Below are 20677 nucleotides of genomic sequence, written 5' to 3'. Positions count from 1 at the left end.
TTACTCTGAAGAATGGACACTAAATTGTTTAAATGGACTGTGTCTCTGTATGTCTGCCTGCCCCCCTTCTCACTGCATCTATCCTTGACAGTGGTCAAACAAGTATTCAGGTCATTTACTTAAAGGATAACTTTGGTATTTTTCAACCTGGACCATATATTTCCATGTTTTTGTGTCTAAATGACTAATGGACACGACACTTATTTGAAATTGGTCCAGTACACTGAGTGAGAACGCTGCAGCCACCAGCCGCTTAACAAGCTGTAATGTAATCCTTTGGGGCAACCTGGTACCGTCAGTTTATGTCTGCAAAAAGTGCTTGTCTTTGCCACTGACAGATTCAGATTATTATTATAAGTGTCTGACAACATTATTAAAAAGACCTTACAGAGAAATAAAACCTTTTTCTTACCTTTCATTTGATCTGCTCATATGCCCATTTTCAAAACAAATACATGTTATTCCTATGGTCTAAGACAGTCCAAAACATATTAGTAAACATGAACAACTCTCTCCCAAATCCAAAAACTAGAGTGCTAAAACTCAAACTTGTGATGTCATAGGGTATAAAGTGTGGAGCTGCTCCATAGACAATGAATGGGGAAAGATGGTATAGATGACACTGAAAACACCCAGGGGAAATATCTGAATATATGAGAACATTTTCTTAATCACAACCGAGAACACTATAATAGAATAAAGCTCATTTGGGTATAAAAAAGAAAAAACATTCTGTGGGTTCACAAAATCAGCCTCCCATTCATTGTCTATGGAGCAGCTCTAGACTTTATACCTTATGACATCACAAGTTTAAGACTTTGTGTAAATACTTACTTTTCACCTTGTCTCCCTTTGACAAGCTTCAAATGAATGGCTGTGGAAGTAAACAGATGAAGAGGTTATCTGGCACGGTCAGATATCAAGAGTGTCTTGTGCTCCTTTTGATCTGACATGAGAATCAAGCAGAAAGTACAGTAATTTCCTCGCCATCTTCTAATCTAAACAGGTCTAATTACAGGCACCAAGGTGTATTTGGATGGATTCATAGCCTGCACATTAAAGCACATGCATTGCTCAACTTGTAGTCAGGAAACAGGGTGTGCTGTGCAATTGGACAGATTGAAAACCAAGATCCTTTTTTTCTTGTTATTTGTTGAGTTGCATCACAAAAACCTGCGGTGCACCTCATTTCATGAATCCTTGTGTAGATTGAGTAAGATGAAGTAATTAGAGGCTTTAGTTTGGATAGCTAGCTATCTGCTCCGCTGCACATGAAGGCAGGGAAGTAATAGCATAATTAGAAACTAGCCAGCAACACCAAAGGGTTAGGTGGCACACACTGGCCAGGACGCACATACTTTGTTATTACCCCCTTTGCAGTTATCATTTGATATGGCAGCATCCTGTCCTGACGACACAGCCCTCGATGGACCATCATCTGCTTCCATAGCAGGATGTGGCCTGTCGAGGCTCCAGTAATGACTCATCAAAGTTTGATGTTTGTTGTAAGAATGTTTTCTGTGAGTGTGAGTCTGCACATATTCCAGCAATTGTGTGTAATGAGTTTGAGAAGCAAATCTGGGCCAAACATTTAAACCATCCACTCAGCCTCAACCACTGATTTGTGAATACCGGGCTACGAGTTAAACACCACCAATAACTCTTGCTTTCCAGAAGGGGATGGCTGTTATTTCGCAAGAAACAATTCCCACTTGTACCAGCCGTTAAGTGAATATTTGGACTAAATGGTTTAGACTCTAACTGCTGCAGGAGAATTTATATTCGAGACAGTGAAACCTCACTGAAATAATTTCCCAAAAGACATTTCTTTTGTTTGTTTTTGTACCTCAGCAGATCAGAAAATCTTGCCAAAAAATGAAGGGCAGAAAGAAGGAGTAAGGTTATCACATGATGTTTAATAAAACAAATATATTCAAATTTTCTATATAGAACATTTTTCTTATAAAACAATATATATAACACATTTACAAAGCATGCAGCACCATGTCTTTATAATACTGGTGTTGACAGAATTCAATAGCTCAATTAAGTGCCACCTTCAGGATAATATTTACAATACAGTAATTTACTGCAATAACTGAGGCTTGAAGTTCCATAAAAAGAGAAACAAAACAGCTCTGCCATTACCGACGACATGAATCGATCTTCCCCAAGACTTCTGAAATGTCACTTCCTAAACTTCCGACTCCCTCATCTGTTGATGGGGAATCGGATCAGTCCGTCTTGCACTGTTGCATCCCTCTGGGTGTATCAGTTTTCCGGGAATCATGTCTATCCTTCCGGGTGCTGTTTGTGTCAGCAACTTTGGCAGGAAAGAATGTCTAAGGTGTTGGGTGTCTATCTGTGTGTGTGTGTGTGTGTGTGTGTGAGCATCTCTGGTGTGTGGAGGGCTGAAAGGTGTTTGTCAGTGTCTGTGACTGATTTGTGGGTCTGCTGGATGTGTGTGTGTGTGAGTTTCTGTCTCTGTGTGTGTCCACGCTTTTGTGTCAGCGTCTCTGACAGGTGTGTAGGTTCCGGGCTGCAGTCCTGCTGACACTGTGGTCTCGCTCTCCTTTCTCCGGTCGGCAAGCCAGACCGTCGCCGCAGTCACAGCGCTGGAACAGCTCCAAGCCGTGGGTGCCTTTCCTGCGGTGGCGCGTGCACACCTGGCCCTCCGTCAGCACGGGCTTACAGATGCGAGACCAGAAGTGTCTGGCGCAGCACAGGCCCTCGGAGCAGTCTGCAGATCTCAGGCAAGTATCCCCCTCCTGGCCTGGAGATAGAGAGGAGAGAGAGAGGAGAGTATATGTTACATGAAACAGACTTCACTGTGAAAAGTGCTTGTGTTGTTACTTGAGTCTAATAATAAAGAGGAATGACTCTTAACAAGTACACTCACCTTTTGTAGCATGAAGCTGATTGCCGTGGGCAGTGGGAGGCTTCTTGGCTTGATGATGCTCCATGGTGTTGTTGTTGTGTTTGTGCGAGCCAGTGATGATGGATGCATCTGTACCATCTATGTCATTCGCCTGGCAAACACCTAGAAAGGTAAAAAGAAAGAAATGCATTTTAGAGTCTGCCACTATTTAGAATGAATGGATATCATATAATATAAATATATATAAACATGCAGACATCACAGACAAGATTCCCAGTCATCAGAATATCATCAACAACTTGGTAAATCATGAATGTCAGTATTTATTATTTTCAGATGAGGATGCTCACCATTGCTGCAGCGGTTTCCTGCACAACACATGGAGTCGCGTGCGCAACGCTTCCGGCTCTTACGACAGGGCAGACAGGCGCCTCGAGCGTCGTTGCAGAATTCATCACTTCCACATTCACCATCATCCGTGCAAGCACCCGACTGCTGATAAAAACAAAAGCGAAAGCATGTGTCATTTAAGATATAACGTGTAAAAAGTGCACAAACTGTTGTTATTTTGCGCACAGAATGGACTTTTACGCACGGGTTTAAAGTGAATTATTACCTGCAAGGTGTCCACGGGTACTTTGCTACCGGAGGGAGAGGTGTGAGGAGTCGGACTGACAGTGTCTGCTCCTTTGCCTCCAGTAGCACCGGGCAGGTTTTTGATGGCATTGGAGTTCACCAGGACGGTCCCTGCGTAAACGTCCCCAAGGTATCCAAACAGCGTGAGATACACAGCCAAGAAGCGACGCGCTGCTGCCGGTATCTGCATGATGATTCTCCAAGTTAAATTCCCCTAAAAATGTCTGTGTGACACAAAGTCCCAAAGCGGCCTCGAAATCCCGAATCACAAAGTTTTCCAGAGAGTTTTTGTCGGCACGATGCTTTCTTTCGACTGAAGCCTCCTGACTCCCAGTAGTCCCGGGATGATCTCTTTATACATGTGGACCTGTTTGTCTTCCCGCCCCTCGCTGTGCACAACAAAGCAGGAGGGGTGGAATTTCAAAGAGAGAGACCCACTGTACGGAAATGGCCATCCATTCAGCCTGGACTGCGTTTCACAATGTTTGTGTTTAATGATAATGACCTGCAAAGAATGAATGCCCATCACTTAGTAGCACATACTGGGGAAAAAAAAAAAAAAAGTAGATCCAAAGTCTGGAATTTATCCATGTAGTTAGTATAAAATCACATTTTAAATATATATTTATATTAAAAGAGTAAATAAATTATATATGTTTTTATTTTTTATTTTTCTTAAAACAAGTGTCATTCTTGTGAAGGTCCACCAGTTGTGCTGCCTTATTCTGCTTTATCTCAACACTGACTGAAGAGGAAAACATAGTGACCACATTGATATAACTCGTATAATATATTCTCAAATAAATCCCTCATGCATGAGCCCAAAAAAAAAATAGATTTTTTTCTTGGTTTAAGATTTTTTTTTTTTCAATTTTTCTTAAAACAAGTGTCATTCTTGTCAAGGTCCACCAGTTGTGTTGCCTTATTCTGCTTTATTTCAAAACTGATTGAAGAGCAAAAACATAGTGACCACATTGAAATAACTCTTATAATATATTCTCAAATAAATCCTTCATGAGCCCAAAAAAAAATCGTCGTTTTTAGAAATCACTTCTTCAAAATTAACAGTTCTTTTTTTTTCCAGCAGTAATTTATTAATATATTTTAATGACTTTCAGACTCTTATAGACGTAATTAATCTAAAAGATCAATGCATCTGCTACAAAATATTGCAGCACATCTCATCTTCTAAGTGATTTATCTTTACAGCTGTGACTCACCAAGTGGTTTCTTTCTTCATAAACTCTCCTTTATAAAAAAAAAAGCTGTTTGGTGATTCCAGTTTCTTTGACATTCAAGTAGCCTAACTGCCCCTTTGGGCTGTGATGTGAAAGAAGGCAGCGATTGAAGTCGATTAACCAGGTCTACTTCATTTGATCCTTCTGATTGCAAAGGGGGGCAATTATCCTCCAAAGTGTGCTTGATTACACCAGTGGCGGACATCAATGTAGCGGGATATGCAGAGACCATTAAGGGGTGTGAAAAGTTTACCGAATTAATGGACTTCCGTGGCGAGGCCTTTCAGGGTTGACTGGCACTTTGAGATTAAAGGCAACTCTGATCTCTGACCCTTTGGAGGAGCCTCCACTGTAAGAAATGCCCATTGTGAGGGGGGGAACATGTCCTGAAATAGTCAAAATAAGTTTTAAAAGTGTGTTTGAAATACATCATTTCACCCTTTTTACCAGAAAACAGTCAACTTATGGTAAATATATTTTCTTGAATTAAAGGTCCCATATAGTGCACAATTTCAGGTTCATACTTGTGTTTTGTGTTTCTACTAGAACATGTTTACATGCTGTAATGTTAAAAAAACACTTTATTTTCCTCGTACTGTCTGCCTGAATATGTCTGTATTCACCGTCTGTCTGAAACGCTCCGTTTTAGTGCATTTCAACGGAATTGCAACGGAATTGCATTGCCGGGCAACAGCTCGGGTCCATGTTTACTTCCTGTCCGCTGATGTTATTCACATATACTGCAACAGGAAATAAACTGGGACACATTTAGAATGTTTATGTTTTAAAACCGTGTAAAGGGTCTAAATATTGTATATTTGTGACCTCACAAATGGACAGAAATCCTAACGGCTTGTTTCAAACGCACAATTTACGTATATTGAGCGTTTTGATAGTTTAACAGTATTTATATAGCACTTAAAACTGTTTTAAAACTTATTAGACATGAAAATGTCATTTTTTACAATATGGGACCTTTAAGTCCCGTTGTGCGTAATAGCGCAGTACATCTCTTTATTTACTCCTGGAAATGATTAAAAATTTGTGAAACAGCATTTTTTTTGGGGCTCAATTTGTCACTTTCTGATACACAGGTGCTGAAGTGCATGATGGTAAACGAGCCCTTTGGTTCCTCTATGCTGATGATATCTTGGCACTTGGACGTCATCTGCTGGTCACGTAGCTCATGTTTGAGTGTGAGGATGTGTGTGTGCGTGACGCGCCATCATGGACACCTGACAAACACACACTGGAGCACTTTGCGCGTCTGAATTGCTGTATGTCTTTTGAAGTAGAGCTTTTATCTAAATGTCAGTGCTGGTAAGGTGAGCTCCTTTGATGCACTTTGATCCCCTTTGATCTCGCTGAGGTGTCACACTGTTGTTATGACTTGAAGCCATTTCCCTGTCCCCCCAAAACAGATCTGTTGTGCGAATAACAGCAGAGACCAGAGAAGCTGAATCATCTGCACTTACCAGTAAGTGGATGACATTAACTCCAGGGCTGATTATTAGATCTCAGGCAACCTCAACCAGTTCACATCAGGCTGCTGGTGTGTGAGAGAGACATCTGTCTTACCTGCAGCTCCCTCTTGTGGCCACTACAGGAAACTGCAGAATCTGCACAGCAACTTGTTGTTTAAAATAACTAAGAGACAAACACCACTCAAAAGTATTGTTTTTTACTCTATAATTTTAAAAATCTTACAGGTGGCACTCTGCAAAAATGAATGTACAGCAGAATAAACAACATAACACAAGGCAAATGTCAGGTAACATCGCAGAAGGCGGTCAATATAAGACTCGGAACCAGTGATGGCATACATAAGGCTTTGTGATAAACAGAACCTGCCCTCAATACAGCAAAAATACTTATGGTATGCCAACAGAACTAAGATTTCTTCTCAGTCTTAGCTCTCCGTCGACATCATTCAATGATTTATATCATAAAGCGTAGTCAGTCTGTTTGGCCTCCTGTGATGAAATATGAGTTATAAAATGAGAATTCGGATGATTAATGCCATCGTGCCGTCAAAGATTGTCAACAGTGGTAATGAGGAATATTGTTCTGTGAAATGTTCAAAACTACAAATCATTCTTGCCATCTCTACATGCTCTGATTTAATGACTGAAACAGGTGATGGATGGTTCATTTTTATTTCAGGCCAGTTGTGACTGACTTCATAAAACCAATTTAGAGAGTAGAGAAAAGCCTGTCATTGCAGCCATATGATAGATTTTTTTTTTTTTTACTGTTAATAAATGTTCCTGTAAGATAAATCAAAAGGGGTAAGCATGAAATGTATTTCATATGGAAGGGATAATGTACAGAGAGCCGGTCATTGTTGTGAAATAAACCCCAACAGGGTGAAAGGGTTTATTGACAACAATGACCCACTAGCTGTACATTATCCCGCTTATTACACGGCTACTTACTTAAGAAATCACTAATTTGACTCAAAAATGGTCCTCCAGAGTCCGACATCAGAACTGCGCCCATAGCAACGGTCTGTTATAAAGTAATAACAGACCGTAGAACGCTGTGATTAACCAATCAGAATTGAGTATTCAACAAAGCTGTGTAATAAGTAAGGGATAATGTACAGCGAGCCGGTCATTATTGTGAAATAAATCCCGACAGGGATCTTGCATCACCCTGTTGGGGTTTATTTCACAACATGACTTCGCTAGCTGTACATTATCCCACTTATTACACAGCTTCTTACTGAAGCAATCAATAATTTGACTCAAAAATGGTCCTCCAGAGTTCGACATCAGAACTGCGCCCATAGCAACGGTCTGTTATACATAGCAACGATCTGCTATAAAGAAATAACAGACCGTAGAACGCCATGATTGACCAATCAGAATCGAGTAAACAACAAAGCCGTGTAATAATCAGTTTTGTCAGCCATCAAATGACTAGAAGTTCTCTTTCCATGGTGATTAATGTATTTATTAGATATAACAAAGGATGAGAAGCAGCCATCTAAGAGGACACATACGTTTTTTTGAGGTGTATATGTGTTCATGCAGCATCGAAAAGGACTTGTGATGTTAATTTTGTATGCCATTGATTTAAGGCACTTACATCTTCTGATTTTATGCTCGGATATTTTGGACATGAGAGGTGATGAGTTGGGTGTGGCGCTAGTGGTCAAAGTTGCGAGTTTCACACAATATAATCTCCCTTTCTTTCTTGCTTTCTTCTGACGTTCGTCTCCAGGAGACCTTTGAAAATATCCATAAAATGAAGTTCAGTCTTAAGATTATGTGAATGTGGTCAATTTTGCCTCCAAAGACGAGGATGGTTAATTTTTATGGATGTTTAAAAAGCTTGACGATTCCACGTAGCACAATGTAACATGGCGTCAAGTGACATCAAACAAATCTTCACTCGAGTTTTACAAATTGACACAAGTCTCCAATTTTCTAAAGAAGGAGGTCAAGTACGTTACAAAGAAATCGAGCACAAAAATATCACTTTACAAAAACAAAAACCAGTACTGTCATCTCACCAGCGCTTATCATAATTTATCAATAACAGCACCAAAGACATTGAAACCATGTTCACAGTTATGTCAGAACTATACAGGGGGGCGAACCGAGGACGAGGCGTTTTGGGCGATTTCAAAACTAAATGAAGAAGTGTGTAAGTAGAGAAGCATTCATATGCGTGATTAAAAGCATATTAAAGAACAAAACAAAGAGTGTGACTTCATCTACTGAAGCTTAAAATGAGCTGTATCTGCTGATTTTCTCAGTTAATGGCATTAAGTGCATAATGACACATTGCTTCATGTAAATACTAGCTGACATTTTGCGTGTGTCGGTGTGTGATTCATTAAATTTCAAGCAGGGCACTTTAACGAGTCACGTCTCTTTCCACTGACAGCACAGTGTTTGTGCTTTTCAAGTTAGGTTAATCTCATATAAAGCGTACTAAGTATTTGCTGTGGTCATGTGTGTGAATGTAAAATTCAAATACTATGTACCGTACATGCTGTATGCCGTATGGATGATAAATAAGAAGAAAAATCAGTGACATTCATGTTAGTCTTGAGCACTTGATACCAGTTTTACTCGCAAACTGTAGTGTGTAGATCTCTGGAAAGTATCGGAGTTTGCAGCAAGCAGCTGCACGTCAAAAACCGGGGAGCAACTGTAGTAACATCTTAAACCCTCCAAAAGTCCTCCCAAACATTTCGCCAAATATTGCGGAGAAACAAACACAGAAAAAAAAAAAAATCAATCGTCGGCCTCCTCTTTTTGAGCAGTCCACATTTTTCACACTCTTTTTTTATCCTAGAGCCAAAACTTAGACAAGCTATTGAACATCCATCCACCCACTAAACATCTTTCCCTGTTACACGGGAAAACCTGGCTCCATAATCAGCCTGTCGTGTGTATATGTGTGTATCCCTGCACTTTCTTTGCCTTTGCCTTTAGAGCCGAGTGTAAGACGACACCGAAGAAGTGCTACAGCAGTCCCATTATAAATGCTTGATCCAGAGCCACAGTGAAATAAAGGCATATCGGTGACCCAGAGGGTTTGCCATCAATCCGTTTATCTTCGTTTCCCGTATCCTCTCTTTCTTTTTAAAGCAGTTTTTTTTTTTTTTTTTTACAACACAGCCATGTCCTCAAGATGGCCTCCAAGCCAACAAAAGAAGAGTTTCTTTTGGTTTTAAGTTGAGAGGGGGACTTCAAAAATCAACGTCCCAGCCGGAGTTGTCATCGGGAGGCGGGTCCTCGTTGTCCTCTGGGAAGCTGTCGAAGTTACTCGTGTCGACTGCTGATGTGACCTGGCGGAAAGACATAAGGATCGTTCACAGTCAGACTAAACAAGCAGACAATATGTATTGTAAATTTGAGATTGACGACAAAAGAGCAACTAGAAAGAAAAGGATTACGAGTATCAGCGGTGTGCACTTACATTAGGGACAATAGGAGGCGTCAACGTCCCCTTCTTCAAGCCCTCCCAGTTAAAGCCCTCAAACCATCTAAAGGAAAAACACCATCACTTTTATAACAATTATTATGAGAATTATTATCACCAATTGTACTGTAATTAATAAATAAGAGGATTATGTGAATTTATAGACATGCTTACTTGTGCTTTTGGATGTCTTTGACACCATTTTTCAAGTTTCCCAGTCGTTCAGAAGGATTATCCCTGCAGTAGAAGAAAACAAAACACGTGATGAGTCAGCATACAGACCACTTACAGGAATTACTTTGAGTTTCTCTGAACTATCGCTGGAAGCACAGACACTCACCTGCATAGCTTTTTAATTAGGTTGGCAGCATTTTTGGTAATTTTCTTTGGAAATTCGATCATGTCGATGCCTCTCAGGATGATGTTGTAGGTTTTCATAGGATCAGGGCCAGAGAATGGAGGGCTAAATAAAAGATGGAAAGATGGTAGTCTTGAGTGAAAAATGCAGAGTTTCTAAATAGTAATTCACTTGTTGTTGTGTGCGATACCATACATGCCAGATCACAGGGAACACTTAAGATATTAGTTTTATGGACATGCCCAGGCTTGTGTGTACCTGCCAGTTAAGAGCTCAAACATGAGGATTCCTAGAGACCAGTAGTCGGCCGAGATGTCGTGGCCCTTGTTCAGAATGATCTCCGGTGCTACATACTCCGGCGTCCCACAGAAGGTCCACGTCTTCTTCCCAAACCCAATCTTCTTGGCAAAGCCAAAGTCGACCTGAGAAAAAAGAAAGAAAGAAATGTTGTTCTGACAGTCAGATGAAGTTGAATAGAGAGGTGTAGTCCCTCCCCTTCCGGTGGAAAACCATGGGACCTTATTTCGGAAAAAAATATGTACAGTAGTCAACGGCGAGAGACGAATATTTTTGTGATCCCGTTTGAATTGTGCCTTGAATCACAAATGTGATGTTTGTCAATTTAAAAAACAATGTTGCAAGTCAAAAAAGTCCCAGTTTTTTGTAGTATCATTTAATTTTGTGTGAAAGAACGAGTAAGACTTGTTGCTCGTGTGAGTACATCCCAGTATGAAACACACAGGCATCGTTGCTTCAGTGAGCGATACGTCACTTACGCGACTTTTGGGTGTGTAGTCTTTCTAATTACGTATTTTCACAGTCTGATACTTCATCAGTTTTTACAACAAACTGCGACTTTCCTGAAATTATCTTTTACATTGACAAACATCATATGTGTGATTCATGGCACAATTCAAACGGGATCAAAACATTATTTGTCTCTCCCCATTGACTACCGTTCATATTTTTTCCGAAACAAGGTCCCATGAGGTCCACCTGAGGGGAGGGACTTCGGCTCTCTATAGGAATTCATGTTTCAATAATTTGGTCCATATTTCTATCAGATCATGTACATTCTTATGTATAATAATGGCAAAGCTGGAAATCATGTAATTATTTCAGTATTACAGTTTTCACTTGATGCTTTGACATGATCAGTGCTTGAAGTGTGCCGGTACTCACCGGTACACAGTACCGGCACTTCATTTTACTCCTTGGCGTACCGTGACTTTTTTCTTGCGCACCGCAACTTCTCACAAGCTGCCGGTACTCTTCTCTGCCCTCTCCATATCAAGTTCTCTGGGAGATTCATAATCGCGATTCATAACGGTGCAGTGACAGTGTTTTTGCACCACGCCTCATGAGCCGTCTGAGCATGAAAACTATGTGGGAAGCATCTGGATGAGCTGACACACGGCAAGGGGGAGGAGGGGTGAGAGCAACACTGCTGTAATTTATCGATACAATGTTCACATCCTTTTTGTTAAATATTTAGTGAACTATTCGTCATAACTTTTTTTTTTATTTGTGAATAAAGATAATTCATGAAACATTACTTTAAAGTTTGCTGAATCTGCTATTGTGATTTATAGAATATGATTTTACAGCACAAACATTTCCAGAATAATTTAATGTTCAGATGAAGGTGATAAATAATAAAATACTTATTTATCTAGAAATAATAATGGTCCAAAATGATGTAAAATTGCATAGAGTGTCTCTTTATCCTGCTGCATAATATGTAGGAGCATCCTGACTGGAACTTGAATGATACCCTACAATAGGCTACAAATAACACAGGAAGGAGCTTTAACTATTAACACTTAACACACCACCGTAACCCAATAATGTTCCAGTTGTAATATTAGTTGAGTATTATAGGTCTACTCTAGAAGATGCACAGCCCAATTACAATAATAATGCAATACAATCACAACTGCTTATGACAGTATAACATGCTTAAGGAAATAATGAATAAATAGAAATAAGTGGCAAGAGATCGCTGACACCGGCCGATACACTCACCAACATGTGAGAACTGGCACTTATTTTTTTCCACTTCAAGCACTGGACATGATGGATAGAGAGAGGTGAGCAGCTGGTTGCTGCTCTGCCAAAAGCAACAAACTGGATTCTTCGGCAGCAGAAAAGGGAATGGCGGCACCCCAAAAAACACAGAACTCGACTTAGCCTCAATTATACTTTTATTTATACTATAATTATACTTTTATTTACTGCCAATATGAGGCGGGTGTTCAAGTGTCATTTGATCCTTCATTGTGGCATCATAGAAAGATGCGATTTCTCTTGTGTACAGCATTTCTGACTTTCACAAAAGACACAGAAAATGCAATTCAGAATTTCTTTCAGTGGTACATTACATCCCTTATGGATGATCTCTTACCAGTTTGGCATAGCCTCTGTGGTCCAAAATAAGGTTCTCTGGTTTAAGGTCTCTGTAGATGATTCCTTTGGAATGCAGGTAAGCGAAGGCCTCCACCACACAAGCCGTGTAAAACCTGGTGGTTGAGTCCTCAAACGAACCCCTGGAAACACAGCATGACAACAGATACGTGAGGTTTTAGGTCCAATACTGTGACTGCAACTCTCTACATGTTGTAGAGTTTTGCATCACTGGCATTAACAGAAATATGACACAGCTAAAACAATTCAGTTATATCCGACGTGGTGAAAAAGAGCTTACCGGTCTCGAAGAATGGTCCACAACTCTCCTCCTAAACAAGCCTCCATCAACATGTAGAGGTACTTGCTGTCCTTGAATGTTCTATAGAGTCTGAAAACACAAAAGTGGATGTTATATCAAACTGATTTTAAATGTTAAAATATTTGGTGAACATCTAGTTGGAGAGGTGCAATAGATTAATATTCCAAAGTTAAAAAGCTGAGCTTTAATTAACACAAGTTGTGTAGGAAGCAATTTTACATCAAAATGCCTCAGTTACTTATCTATGAACTCAGTATGTGGTCAGAAATAGAAACATTTTGTTGATACTGTTAAACCTTTATATACATTACGGTTGCCTCAAAAATTCCATACCAACATGTTATTTAGTACGCTAAAACAGTATGTGAGATTTTTTTAGTACGTCTGAAATCTTAGTATGAAACCAATGAATTGCATACTGGGGAAATAATACAGTATGCAACGACGGACACTACGGTGGCATAAACATCCCACAATGCAATGTGGTAGTGACGACAACGTGCATAACATACGTTGACGGATAGCTCTGTAACATCAATGACACTTCAGTTTAACTGTAAGTATAATATTTCACACAGCTACATAGGCGTAATGTATATTCTAAATTAATTCAGAAAAATTCTAAAACGTCCGCCTACAAAATGCCGTACAAAATTAAAACAACATTTTTTCTATTCTATTGTCATATTCTACCGAAACGGCCTGTGTTGAACAATAATATATTATAAATATTAGTTTTGTCTCTGTGCTTTTAATCTTTGCCGTTGTAAGTCGAAGTAGAGCAACATAAGTTACGGCTCAGTGCGTCCGAAAAGATACACGCTACTGTTTATTCACACAAAAGTATGTTGAACGACAGTACACATATTGGGTATGTAGTGCATAGTAGGTGATTTCGAACAGCCTATATATACCATATAGTGTAGCATTAACATAAACTCATAACTCATGATCCTTCTTATTTTCTTTCAGGGTCACAAGAGGTTGGAGCATCTTCTAGCATATACACTGAAGACAGCAGGAAAAACGACCTTGTATAGGTCACCAGAGAATCTCAGGAAAATCTCAGTTTAATACACAAGCGCTCAAAGAATCAGGTCCTTCTGCTTCTGAGGCGATAAAGTACTGATCCTTGTTGGATCAAAATGGAGGATTATTTATAGTGCCTTTCAGTGAAGCTGCTCAGGGGGTGTACCTAACAATGAAGTCAGAATGGGCCTCCTGCATGATGAGTTTCTCTGATCGAATGTGCTCCTGCTGTCTTGTGTCGACAATGTGCCGCTTCTTCAGGATCTTCATGGCGAAGGTTTTGTTCTCATCGCTCTTGAGCTGAACCTGCGGTGAGAAGGAAAGAAAGGAATTCAGGTACAAAGGTTGGCTGCCCATTAACCTGCACAGCCTGATAGACGAGTAAACTGTCGCAGCGCGGTGCCCCCTACCAGCTCGACACGACCAAAGCCGCCAACTCCCAGAGTGTCGATGATGTTGAAGTCAGCTAGGTTGAGATTGAAGAAGAACGCGTTCTCTGCTTCATACCTGTGTTGCCGGGGGAAAGGAGGGGAGAAAAAAGACAGAATGGGAACAGGATTAGAGATGAGATGAAGGATGAAAGAAGAGATAATCCACTTCCAACAACCTGAGACAAAATATCCGTCTCTCCTTCAGCTCATTTGTTTGCAAATCTTAGAGGATTTATCTCGTAGTAATCTATCGAGGATGTTATTGAGGATGTGGAGTGTATAAATATGCACTCGTGAACAGGATGTGTTTGAGTTTAGTCCTCTGGTAAACCGCATTGACCTCTCTTTGAACGCATCCCCAGCCTGTCCCCAGTCTTAATAGGAAAAAACAAACAAAGATGGGACATCAGTCACACGAGCTCACTTCTCAGCTGGCTCTGTAGACATGCCTTGGCTCTGCCAGCGAACACCCCACCGTGCCATGGCAGACCTGCACATGCTGGCAGCGGAGACGGCGTCCACGTATCCATTCCCTTATCCCCAGATGCCCCGTGTCGTCTCTGGTTATTGTTTGATCCAGACAGAGTTTCATCAGCTCAGTCTCTGGATCAGTGGGCTTAGGACAGATCTGAGCCTGGACAGCCTTTTTCTGGGTCACTCAGACCAGACTATCACCTCAACGTCAGGCCTTTTCTCGCTCAAAAACAGTCAGACAGACATTTATCAAAAAAATACCTTGACGAGGAAGACTTGTTTAGATAAGTCTGCAGTGTTCCATCACGGCGCAGCAGGGATTAAGTTTATTTACATTCAATTTAAACAATGACCGTTCTCGCTTTGAGTCTGATAAATAAAATGGCAAATGAGACTTCACGCTAAGCTTTTTCCATTTGAGATGTGGAAAGAGGATTTGACTCCATCCGATCCAGCAGATACATCACTGCAAGCCAGAACAACAAAACCTTTTTCCCTAAACTGCATACCAGAGGGGCACGGTGGAGGCATGTGTTGGCAGGTTACTGAGCCACGGTGTTTCTCAGAAACACATTAGGTTACTAGGACAGTCACTGTTTATTTGTGTTTAAATGGGCACTACTACTTGCATGTAAGTCTCACAGGTGATCCTTTCATCTTTTTTCTCCCCTCCCATTACCTGGACGCCTGCCCAGAAAACACTCCAAATCCCCAAATGCTCCGTGCTTAACAAAAGGATGGAGAGATGCAACCAAGAGAACACGCATTCCTGTGTGCCAGACAGGACTATTAATAAGGCCATGATGCCTGACACGTGTGCATACATGGATTTATGACTGCATATAACGAGGGAGGTCTCGTAAATTGTGACTAGATATAAAGGGGTCAGGAATGAGGAGATCATTTTAAATCATGCAGGTTTAAAAGCAATGGTAAGATTTGGCCAACAGATGGCAGCGTTGCTCCATTAGAGGTATCAAGGTTAGGAGCAAATACTTGAAGCTGATGTACAATAACTCCAAGCCTTTCAAAGCTGAACCACAAAATGAAGCTATTGTTTAGGCAATGAAAGAATCAGCCTACATAATCTATTATTATTTGAGTAAATATGATAAAAAGTTATTTTTTAACTATATTATATCCTGACAGTAGTGCATGAGACAGGTAATCTGTGAAAAAAAATCATATTCCTCTGTGTCCTCCTGGTGCTCCTAATGGCATTTGCAAGTTTTAACCGTGCCCAAACCAAAACAACCAATCAGAGCCGAGCAGCAGCTGTCAATCACTGTTCGCAAAACTCAAACTCCAATCCAACTGTCAAACTAGGCAGCGCTGATGAAATATTAATCATTATTCTGTTACTGTAATGCCTATTTCTCGCATAAAATGTTTTCAGAAACATCTTGCAGTGTACTGTTTAGCTGTAAAATGAGAAAGTTTGCTCAGGCCGGTGGGCGGTGCTTGGTTTTTGGCTCGATTGTTTTCAACATGGCGGCTCGGTCACAAACTTTCTCATTTTACATGGTCGTGTCTAGAAGGTAACCTGCAAATTGCGAAATCTGATAGGAGATCTGCAAAAACTTTGGAAAACGCTCACGAGACTCACTGCCCGACGAGCTATCCTAACCTTAACTATTCACGATCAATGCCTAACTTTAAGTATTCGAGATCAATGCCTAACCTTAACCATCTCGCGAGAGTTTCCCCAACTTGCGGGTTCCCGTCTAGACACTACCATTTAACAGCATGTTTCTGAAAACATTTGAGGAGAGAAATAGGCATTTCAGTAACAGAATCTTGATTCATATTTGATCAGCGCTGCCTAGTTTGACCGTTTCTTTTGCGAGCAGTGATTGACAGCTGCTTTAGAGACAGCTCGGCTCTGATTGGTTGTTTTCCTTCGGCACTGGGAAATCTTGCAGATGCCGTTTGGAGCATCGGAGGACACATATGAGCATGATATTTTTCAGATTATCCGTCTCATGCACTACTGTCAGAATATAGTGACCGTTTTATACAAATAACTTTTTTTTTTATAATCATATTTGCTCAAAGTTACCGACTTCAGCTTTAAGCGAATAAAATAAGACAACCTTGAAACCAGCTGGTGAACTTATCAGTTCACTGCAATGAATAGTTTTCTTACGGGAAAAACATTTCCCGTCGCTCAATGTCCCAACCAAGGACACATGGGCTCTCTGGGGGTCGATGAATAGTGGAGATATTTACTAAAGCAGCAGCACAAATACTCATATAGATTTTTTTTTCCAGAAAGGCTGAGAGAAAGAGACAACACTTGTCTTTGTCCCTGGTTGAAGCACCAGATGGAACATGATACAGGCAAACAGACCCAGTGGGACTGGAACCAATACATGTATTAACCATGACCTTGAATAAAAACACAGAGCTCAGCTGCATTCAATACGGTAATGTAATGTTGTATGTTTTGTAACCATTGTACATATTGTATTATTTCTGTTATTCTAGGATGCCTAACAACATCCAGCAAATGGACTGCCGACGAAAAATGTGCCTTTCAGCTAACTCAGGGACATTTACATTTGTTTGAATGTTTATTCATTTACATTGTACCTTTTCAAATACAGAAATTTAAATTGAACCCTGGTTAGTTACGTATTGGCCTGCGTGTGTTTTGAGGTCCCTTATATGAACTTGAAATGACATGTGACTTATTACCGTTAGGTAGCAAATCTGTCACTAGCACACAAAGTGTTCCTATGCAGGTCAAGTAGCACCCCAGTGGGTGATAATCTGTATCAGTGAACAGATGAGATCATAAAAAAATGATGCAATCCCCGTGTGTCTAAGTGTGTGTGAGTGTTTATGTGAGTGTGCGTGAGGCTGTGTGTGTATGCTAGTGTCCTCATTTCCTTTAGTCTAGCCTGACTCTAAGGAGAGGAGCAATGAGGAGACAGCATCTCTGACCTTAAAGCTGACTAATGACTTAAATGTCACTTTTTATTTACCAGTAATTCTTACTTATTGAACTCCTGCAGCAGCTCAATAGACATGGGACGTGCTGAGTCACAGTGGGTTCATATTTCCTCATCAATCTTCAATCATGCCAGATGGGCCATGATGAGCAGTAAGTGGAAAGTTAAGTATTTATACTCAATACAGGACATCTGCAAGTTTCAAAAACTTGGATTTGAGATATTTTATTGACAGTTTGAAGGGAAAACGAGGTCGAGTTCATCACAAGAAACATAGAATTTGAAAGATGCTGTTGATCTATCAGAGGATCGTTTAAATTACTTGTTTAATTTGAGCACCAGGAAACATAAAGTAATTTTTTTTACTTATAATGCCTTTATATGACAAATGACATGGCATGAGGGGAGAGAGAGTTTGGGAATGACATGCAACAAGGTCCCTGACCGGACTGAAACCAGGGACGTTGCAGTTTATGGTCGGAAGAGCTGTAACCCAAAAGCCACAAGGACGCCCCAAAGAACTGAGGATTTAAAGGGACAGTTCAGGTGTTTTGAAGTGGGGTTGAATTAGTCAGTGTATTACCTACAGTAGATGACGGTTGGCATGCCCCGAGTTTGGAGAAACAGACAGGAGTTACCGCACGAAACGAAAGCAATATACGGCTGTGGACGGGGCCGGCAGCAAAATATATTTTAGCCACCTAAAAGAAAGGCCCACCTAAAAAAAACAATAACAGTTTAAGAGTACGCTATATTTAAAATATTTTCTGACAGGGAACTGAACTGAAAGTGAAACTTATCTATACTGTTTTTGTCAACGAAGTCTGGCTGCTTTGAAGAGAGCATAGATAAGTTTCACTTTCAGTTCAGTTTCCCGTCGGAAAGGGCTGCCTGACGGCAAGGTAAAGCTGTGAAAATATTCTAAACACTTAAACTGACATTGTTTTTTTTAGGTGAGCCTTTCTTTTAGATACGTTAAAATACGTTTTGCTGCCGGCCCCCGTCCACAGCAGTATAATCTGCATTTGCATTTATCACAGTCCCTGTAACATCCAACGTCATAGCTCTACCAAAGAGTATAGAAGCAAAGAGACGAAACTCTGGTGTTTTTTTTGACAACGCCTGCTGCCCCCATTTTGGACTGAAAACGCTTGTTATATTTATAATATTTTATTGTTCAACGCAGGCCATTTCGGCAGAATATGACAATAGAATAGAAATCATTTTGTTTTACTTTTGTACGGCACTTTTTAGGCGGACCTTTTACTGGCGTTCGGTAGTCGCTTTCAGTCCAAAATGGCGGAAGCGTAGCTTTGCTGCTGGGCGCTGACGTTGCAATAGAAAGAACAATTGACTTTCACTTCTTGGCAATATACGTTCTTTGACACTACTTTGAGAGGGCACATACACTGAGAGGGTGACTCTCTTTGCCAGTGAAATAAAGTATTGACTGAGTTAGTCTTTGCATGTAAACTATTAATTAAAAATCAATACCGTGTTTTTGAGAATCAATACAGTATCACTAAATATAATATCACAATATTTGATATTTTCTTACACCCTTAAGCTGTACATTGCTTGGGTTCCATGCGGTAACTCCTGTCTGCTTCTCTAAACTGGGGGCGTGCTTACCGTCATCTACTAATACACTGACAACAACCCCACTTCAAAACACACAAACTATCCCTTTAAAGACTTGTGCATCTATATTTGAGATATGGGAATGTAGATAACATAATATATTTTGTCTCACCTACAGTCTCTCACCTCACCTTCCACTAAAGAAAATACTTCAATCCATGTTTTATGCAGGCAGAAATACAAGTAAAACATTTCAACAGAGACAGATGTATTGGCTCTACTTTATCTAGCGTGAAGCTCCTCCAGCAGAGAGAAGCAGCAGCTTGATCAAAAACAATGTGCACATATAGCAGCACATAGCAGGGAGGTAAGTCTTTGAAGAAAAGACCTGTCACCTCACAGAGAGCAGCTGTAGTTTGCTGTATAGTTAACGGTACTTGCTGCATGGTGCTTATCCGCTGTGACCAATTAGAGATAGTTTCCATCACCGTGGGATCCTGACTCAGGCTTTCCTCACTGAGAAACAAATGTGCTCTGCAGGGCGGGGAGCGTCAGCGAGAGATGACACACACACACACACACACAGGACACGGCAGGGAAAGCTACCTTAATCAGGATGGAGAGCGGCTTTGATGTGACAGATTTTAGGGAGCAGAGGGAGAGAGTGGATTTATTTTAAGATAAATACTTCAAGATAAAACTTCTGTAGAGAATAGGGTTGATAATAAGGTTGCAAATGCTGGCCATGATTTGTTGCTCATTTGCATCAAATCAATCTTAAACTAGCTTCCTTACAGACCTACGGATTGGTAGGAATGGGCTACTGACTGCACACTGCCGGTCTGTTTTGGGAATGTATCTATGTTGTATGATCTATGCTCAAAATCCTCTTAATATGACAATAAGGAGACCTTTCAAATGGTTTTATGTTCTCAGCAATGTTCAAAAGGTCAAATATTCAATGAATGTTTCCAGGGTCTGAAATATTTTGCCGCTGTGGCAGGCAAGTATTTTTCTTTTTGTCTGCCACTCAGAATTTTTTTCTGCCACTTTTGAAATCTCTGCACTAAATGAGAGAATAACATTTTAGATCTGATGTCATTCAATGTTCAATATAAATTTATTTTGCATAAAAAACATTATATGCATGGTAAATTACAGTGTTCAAATTACAACATAGCTTCCGGGGGAGGTTACTGTACTGTATTTTAGTATTGTCATCTATAGTGGTTATTTGCATAAAAACACACAATTCAAATGATTATGATTTTTTTTTTTTTATATTTGCTATTTAATAAATATCTTGGCATCAGCAGTTTTAAATATGTATTATAAGTGGCTTCGAGCTAGTGTTAGGAAGTTAAACAGGTCATATTTTCATCTCTAATATCTATTTTATATGGATTTAACTGGATTTATTCAAATTTCTCGCCAA

The 20677-nt window shown here is 40.2% G+C and overlaps 2 protein-coding genes across 5 annotated transcripts in view; both read right to left on the bottom strand.

Annotated features, from left to right (window-relative positions):
• Positions 1 to 1911: 1911 nt before the first annotated feature.
• Positions 1912 to 3965, bottom strand: LOC119495250 (dickkopf-related protein 1-like). 2 transcript variants are annotated; one of them, XM_037781539.1, is made up of 4 exons: positions 3495 to 3965; positions 3229 to 3370; positions 2900 to 3040; positions 1912 to 2773 (listed from the first exon to the last, which is right to left on the bottom strand). In XM_037781539.1, the coding sequence occupies exons 1-4, from the start codon at positions 3702 to 3704 to the stop codon at positions 2508 to 2510; spliced, it is 759 nt and encodes a 252-aa protein (XP_037637467.1). In that variant the 5' UTR covers positions 3705 to 3965; the 3' UTR covers positions 1912 to 2507. The 2 variants fall into 2 exon arrangements, with proteins under 2 accessions (XP_037637467.1, XP_037637466.1); XM_037781538.1 differs by having other exon boundaries at positions 3229 to 3373; positions 3495 to 3961.
• A 4839-nt stretch (positions 3966 to 8804) lies between these two features.
• The window catches only part of LOC119496000 (cGMP-dependent protein kinase 1), a 114103-nt gene continuing 102230 nt past the window's right edge, over positions 8805 to 20677 (bottom strand). For all 3 annotated transcript variants that reach the window (XM_037782996.1, XM_037782995.1, XM_037782997.1), the window contains exons 10-18: positions 14213 to 14309; positions 13969 to 14108; positions 12753 to 12842; positions 12453 to 12594; positions 10307 to 10470; positions 10031 to 10153; positions 9865 to 9927; positions 9688 to 9754; positions 8805 to 9556 (exon numbers count right to left, since the gene is read on the bottom strand). In XM_037782996.1, coding sequence (XP_037638924.1) covers positions 9458 to 9556; positions 9688 to 9754; positions 9865 to 9927; positions 10031 to 10153; positions 10307 to 10470; positions 12453 to 12594; positions 12753 to 12842; positions 13969 to 14108; positions 14213 to 14309 — 985 coding nt within the window. In that variant the 3' untranslated portion in view covers positions 8805 to 9457. The remainder of the gene's footprint in view (positions 9557 to 9687; positions 9755 to 9864; positions 9928 to 10030; positions 10154 to 10306; positions 10471 to 12452; positions 12595 to 12752; positions 12843 to 13968; positions 14109 to 14212; positions 14310 to 20677) is intronic.

Source organism: Sebastes umbrosus, chromosome 10 (assembly GCF_015220745.1).
Source record: "Sebastes umbrosus isolate fSebUmb1 chromosome 10, fSebUmb1.pri, whole genome shotgun sequence".
NCBI lineage: Eukaryota > Metazoa > Chordata > Actinopteri > Perciformes > Sebastidae > Sebastes > Sebastes umbrosus.
This window is presented reverse-complemented; position numbering and strand designations above follow the sequence as displayed.

Excerpts from the sequence above, each read along its gene's own strand:
- LOC119495250 (XM_037781538.1), bottom strand. The coding sequence starts at position 3,704 with ATGCAGATACCGGCAGCAGCGCGTCGCTTCTTGGCTGTGTATCTCACG. Across the intron at positions 3,041-3,228 it reads AGGAAACCGCTGCAGCAATG|GTGTTTGCCAGGCGAATGAC; the intron begins GTGAGCATCCTC and ends TTACCTTTCTAG. Across the intron at positions 2,774-2,899 it reads TCAGCTTCATGCTACAAAAG|GCCAGGAGGGGGATACTTGC; the intron begins GTGAGTGTACTT and ends CTCTATCTCCAG.